General features: G+C 44.1%; 1 protein-coding gene across 1 annotated transcript in view; it reads left to right on the plus strand.

Annotated features, from left to right (window-relative positions):
• NMUR2 (neuromedin U receptor 2) overlaps positions 1-3867 on the plus strand; it is a 9207-nt gene extending 5340 nt beyond the window's left edge. The window contains exons 2-4 of the mRNA XM_009322625.1: positions 925-1009; positions 2337-2462; positions 3457-3867. Coding sequence (XP_009320900.1) covers positions 925-1009; positions 2337-2462; positions 3457-3716 — 471 coding nt within the window. The 3' untranslated portion in view covers positions 3717-3867. The remainder of the gene's footprint in view (positions 1-924; positions 1010-2336; positions 2463-3456) is intronic.
• The last annotated feature ends 2314 nt before the right edge of the window (positions 3868-6181 follow it).

Here is a 6181-nt window from a genome sequence, read left to right on the forward strand (position 1 = left end):
CCCATGTAATTAAAAGTTTTGTTTCCAGTTTCTCTCAGTTGAAAAAAACATCACTCCAAATCTGTTGGCTAATCAGAAGTTCCCACTTCAGGAAGCTGGGTCCAATTATGCACTCTCTATAGATGAATTTCTTTTATAATCAAAGCAATTGTCCTGATTATCTAGCCCTCGTCTTTTCATCACCAGAGCACCAGTGCTCTCGCCGTAAGCATATTGCGGAAGCGTTTCAGGGAGGATCAGATTATTATTCTTTATGACCATTTTTCAGAAGTCCAGGAAAAACTACGGGAGAAAAAAGAAAACACCTTGTTGTAATTGAGCAGTATGTGGCTGAATCTGTGCATATCATGCACACAGGCTGTCTGCAAGAGAGCGTATATGTATTTTGTTCATTAGATGGATTGAATATCAATTAGTCCAAACACTCAGGGCATGAAATGAACTCCCTTGAATTCTACAGGAATTTTTCCAGTGATTACAGCTGTGTTTCACTGAGGCTTCTCTGGGTATTTTTTGGATCATTGGTTTGTGCTTAATTGTGGGAAACCCTTTTAGGAAAATAAACAAACAAACAATATTTTGCTAGGGGAGAAAATAATGCCTAGCAAAATACTGTTGAAATTGAACACAAACTGTGAAGCAAATATTGACTCATTGAGAAAGGACAAGTGGGGAACTGAAAGACAAATTTGCTGTAAATATGTAGTCTTGGATGCATAAAATCTGCAGGCTGTTTTGAACATAAAGCTTCAATGTTTCCCTAGACAAAAACTGAAATTTAAATGTAGATTTTCTTCAGTGAGTCCTGAGTTGCCCCAAATTTTGCCTTCTCAAACTGCAGTTATCAAAATAGCAAACAGGCTATGTCTGGTGGGGATGTCATCTCCTGTTTAAGCTCTCCTTTGGTTTCCCTCCTTTTGCCAGTTGAAAGGAGACAAATCTTTGGAAGTGGAGGAAATGGCTGTGAATATTCAGAGACCATCCAGGAAATCAGTCACCAAGATGTTGTGTAAGTAGAGAGTCCTTTTGTGTTTTATTTACCATGGACAAGAGGGTGACCAGGTCCTGAAGGGTATCAAGTAAATTCACTGAATATGAGAATTGTGATGATGAGTAGCTGGGATCAAAAAAAAAAGGCTTATTGCTGTTTTATCTGGACTTACAGGGCATGGGAGTGAAACACCATGGCTAACTATGAAAAGACTCGGAAGGCAAATTTTCCTACCCAGCATGAGAGGAGGTTGAGCAAACCTATGCGGCACATGCTTGCATGGCAACTCTCTAATATCCCTCACTCCATACCTGGCTCTTGCAGCCCTCTAGGGAGGATCCCTCTTTTTCAGTGAAAATAGTCTATCTTGTACATTTTTAAAGAAGGATGTACATCTGTTTTGTGTCACACCACGAGCTCTGCTCATGAACAGGAAGGTCCTGCCAAGCCACATACATCACCTACTGCTGACTTAACTACTTAGACCTTCCCAAGAAAAAGTAGCACCTAGGCAGACTTGCACATTGTATAGCATTCAGGAGAATTTGTGCTCCAACCACCCTGAAAGCACTCACATCACTTGCTGATTTAGGGCTGTCTTTAAGGCAAAGATCACCCTGCTACTGAGACGGTGTTTATGCAGGAAACATAAATCACCTTCAATATTTCCTGCAACAACATTATTCTTTTAGGCAGCTTAAGTCACCTTCTGAAGTAGGAAATTGTACTTTGAAGTCAGCCTGATTTTCTGTGCCCCATGACTGTGACCACAGATGTTCATAGGACCCAAGTCTGGAATGGGTTTGCAAGAGTCCTTACTAGAGCCAGCACAGGCCAAGTTGTGCATGCAGGCAGACTCTTTTTCTTTCATGCTGAATAGTGCACCCAAACAGACTTATCATCAGCGGATGGTTCCTATGGCCTTATGTTGCTATGTCATGTACAAATAGTGTGCAGAGGAAATTAACTCCAAGGCACGACGGAGTCAGTGTGTCCCAGGTACCACAGATGAATCCAGATGTCTCACTGTCAGTGTCTTCATTAGGCTCTGTACATGCCACAACACTACCAGGCTGTTGCCTGCTCTGTTTGAATGTCATTGTGTGCACATGCATTAAGTTATCCAACACAGAAATCAGTGGAAAGTTTGTTCTTTTAGCTGGTAATGTTTTTCAGTGACCATTGCAGAAAGACAGAAAGGATGGCAAAAGTTTTGAAACAATGAATAAATTTTGTATATTTAGTCTTTCATCCAGCTTTCTGAACTCTCTCTGCTCTGTGCAGGCTAGTGAACCATACCCTTCCATAACTGACTTGTTTTTCTTCTTCCTTTTCTCCATGCTAGTTGTCCTCGTGATGGTTTTTGCTATCTGCTGGGCTCCATTCCATATAGATCGACTCTTCTTCAGCTTTGTTGTGGAATGGACTGAGCCTCTGGCTAATGTATTCAACTTAATTCATGTGGTATCAGGTAAAGCTTTCTTCCTCCATTTGCACAGGGGCTGGAAAAAAAAAAGTAATTGTGAGTGGTTTACTTGAAATACGTAGTCATTTATTTTGTAGGTGACTTGAGACATGCATGGAAAAGCTTCTTGTGGTCTGGTAGACAGTGACAAGAATCGTGACTTAAATAAAAACAGCATGCAAATTTCTGCAGCTTTCAAGATCTGGGCATGTTGTCCAATACAGTTGTCTGAATATTCACAAAGAATTAAAAAACAAAAATAAAAATAGGATATCATACATCATTACCAACAGCTTTTCCTTCTGGAAATGCTCAGAAATGAAGTCTGCTGTTATTCAGCTGCTTTTAATGAATACACAGCAGTAAGCATCATCCTCCAGAAGGTCTCTCAGGCAAACAGCAAATCTTACCAAATGGCAAGACAAAAGACTTACATACTGCTCAGAACCGGGTGATATAACCAAATGTTTATGCCCTGCCAACCATAAAATGAAAGCTTTTTCAAAAAGGAATTTTATTTTCAATCTGCCATGGGAAAACACTGAATGTGGCCATTAGGCAGCTCAGACAAATCCAATCTCGTGCAATTGTCCTGATGTGTTTTAAGAAATTAGCTCCCCTCGGCTGGAAGTTATCCTCTGACAGCTCTGATGGGGGTACCAGCTGTGCAAATCCTGCTGTGGGGATGAGGGCTGTGCTGGAGGCAGGTCAGTACAGCTCAAGAGAGAGCTGGTTCCTGAACAGCTGGAGATAGTGAGCTCCAGTTGATACTCTCTCCCACTTTCCTTTCCCTGTGTGCTGCAGTGCCTGAGCTGGCCTTGGCGAGACATCCCTCTGCCTCTACCTGGATGGTAGCAGGCAGAGATGTGCTGTCGCTGCCCCCACCCTTGCACCCAAGCTTGGTGGAGCAGTATAGGTAATGAAGAGATTTTCCTCTTCTGAGTTCGTTCCACACAAAAATGAGGTCTCTCTCTCCTTTCCATCACCCTTGTTCTCCTAGGTGTTTTATTCTATCTGAGCTCTGCCGTGAACCCCATCATTTACAATCTGTTGTCCCAGCGCTTCAGAATGGCTTTCCTCAGTGTGATCTCTCCTTGCTGCAAACACTGGGCCCCTAACCATCCCACCTGCAGGATTCCTGCCCAGCAGAGCATCTTTGTGGTTGAGGACCACAATCTCATGGACTCTGCTGAAGACACAAGTCTCCCTGGCACCCACAGGACATCTGTCAGCAGTTCTCAGCTCTCCACTGGTCTGTGACTTTCCATCTTGTGATCCAGGTGAGAGAGAAGATAAAGAAAATTACTTTAAGAAACAAAAGCGAAAAGACCCCCCTAAAAGACTGATTTCAGCAAGAAGAGCTCACAGACGTGTCTTGAATGCATGAACAAGGAGACTGTAATTAACAGGTGGTGGAGAAGCATAATATTATCCTCAAGCTAATAGGAAGGCTGGAAATCTCAGCTTACTGGCTGCAAGCTATGCCAGCAAAGAGCTTCTTTACAAAAATGAGACACACTCCCAAAGTTACCAGCACAGGAGGGAGGCACAGCTTATCCAAGTCTTACTGAATGGCTTTTTGTGTACTCTCTAAACATCAGTTTATTTTGTTTGAAATGGGGCAACTTGCTGCACAAGCCTTGTCTACCCAGTTCTAGCTTTAGGCAGGCCAGTCTCATTTCTCTCCCCTACTATCTCAAGGTGTAGCTGTTGCAAGCCTCTCTTGGCAACATGAGCAAGTAAGCATGAACAACAACTCTGATCTGGGCTGATAAACATCAGACACCAGCAGTAGCTATTTCTGGGCCAGAAGAACCAGGGAGCCAATAATTATGAAAAGCAAACTTTTGCTTTCTGAGCTAGGTGAAGATTTGGGTGGGGAGTGGTGATTAAGGCCTTGAATCACTTTGTGAAAAAACCTACCCTTTAATGGGTTAATTTTAACAAGTCTCAATGTTACTACCATATCTCCTCATACTATGTCTGACAATATCTACACGATGCTGAAATGGCACGTGCATGCCACAAATTAATCTATATTACCTGGGAAATAGCCATTGCTAGGAGCTGAGGATGTTCCTGGTGTGACTCCTTTGCCCAAAATGCAGCTAGTGGCGGGTATCTGCCCAGGGAACGTGGAATGTCTGCAGTCTTTGCAGGCTTATCCTGTGTATTGGACAGCTTCATTTTTGCCCATCTGCCTGAACTGAGCCTGACCACGTACAAATGGACTGTGGTAGGTCCCTGCTATGCCCCATGTCCTGCAGTTTGCAACAGCTTCTTATCATTGCTTGAGCTTCAGATACTTATGTGTTGTCTCTGCCAGTGAAGCCCTGTGGTCATACTTCAGCAGACTTCACACCTGCCCATACCAGGTGGACTGCAGAAGTCAGAGTTCTACACGGGGTTAACAACCACCAGGAACAGGCTGGAAACCATTCACAATGGAATTGGGAAAAACCTGCAGGATCAGAGAAGCTGATACAAAGGCAATAAAAAAGAGAGTTTTGCAGTGATTTTGCATCTACTGAATTCAGTTTTTGCCACAAAGCACAATATGAGGTCTGGGAAACTCTCCCATATCCCAGTCATGCAAACAGATCCTGAAGGTGGCACATTTACATCCAAGTTGATGAGTTCCTGAGCTCCACTAACTGCAAGGTCAGAACCCTACGGAGTTTTGTAAGGGGAGGACAGGGTGAATCTGTTACATGACAGAGATTTTTATAAACCTCTGTGTCCCAAGTTTCAAAGCCTGCTTGTGTTTCAGAGAAATGCCTCCCTTGTGCATCATGATGCAGGGCTAGGTTTAGCCACCACACTGGGCTCAGGCTTGGCACGCCTGAGTGTGGAAAATCATCCGATGTGTGTCATCAAGGGGCTGGGACTTACTTACATAGTCAGAGTACACAGAGTTATCATAACGAATAAGAACATTAGTTCCTGAAAGATGATACACTGTATGCATAAAAGCTTATTCCAGTCTCATCACTGGGGATCCAGATGACATTTCCCACCATAGGAGGAATGGGTTATACTCCCGCTACAATGGGCTCTTACCTTGTTTGCCCCAAAGTCTTCTGTTTTGCCTCTCGCTGTGGGAGTCCGAGGCAAGGCGAGACCTGGGGGGGCTCATGGCAGCTGGTGAGTCACCTTTTCCTGCAGCACAAGGGGAATTTTAGCCCATGTTTTCTGCCAGACCCATTTTACCAGCTGCAATCTTGAGAAACAAACCTTGGAGAGGGTAACAGATACACACAAGGCCCTGGAGAGGAAAGGCAATTCCTGCTCCCTGAAGACACAGCTGAAATATTTTGCCACCCCCAAGTGGATACTCGAGTTTTATCAGTGACATTTACATTTCTAATGAGTTTTGTATTATCATTTTTCCCTCCACCAGACATTAAAGTGTGTTTTCCTTCTGGATTTGCTGTGCCGGTCGTGCCTTGCTGCCTGTGAGCTGCCCAGGTCCTTGTTCTCCCACCCCGTGCAGGGCACTGACCTCTGTACTCCCACTAATGGGCTGAGGACTGCCTGGGCAGAGGCTGCGCGGGATTTCCTCCCTCACCCTGTGCCTCACTTGTGCAACTCCTTAACTGAGCCCAGGGGTTATCCTCCTTATCCCAGCTGTGTACCACTGAGTGTGTGTCTTCTCCGCTGTCCTAGAAACCCAGCCAAAGGAGTGAGGAGATAGTATAGTTTGATACACTCACACATCCACCATA

The sequence above is a fragment of the Pygoscelis adeliae genome, unplaced genomic scaffold (genome assembly GCF_000699105.1).
Source record: "Pygoscelis adeliae isolate BGI_AS28 unplaced genomic scaffold, ASM69910v1 Scaffold34, whole genome shotgun sequence".
NCBI classification, from domain to species: domain Eukaryota; kingdom Metazoa; phylum Chordata; class Aves; order Sphenisciformes; family Spheniscidae; genus Pygoscelis; species Pygoscelis adeliae.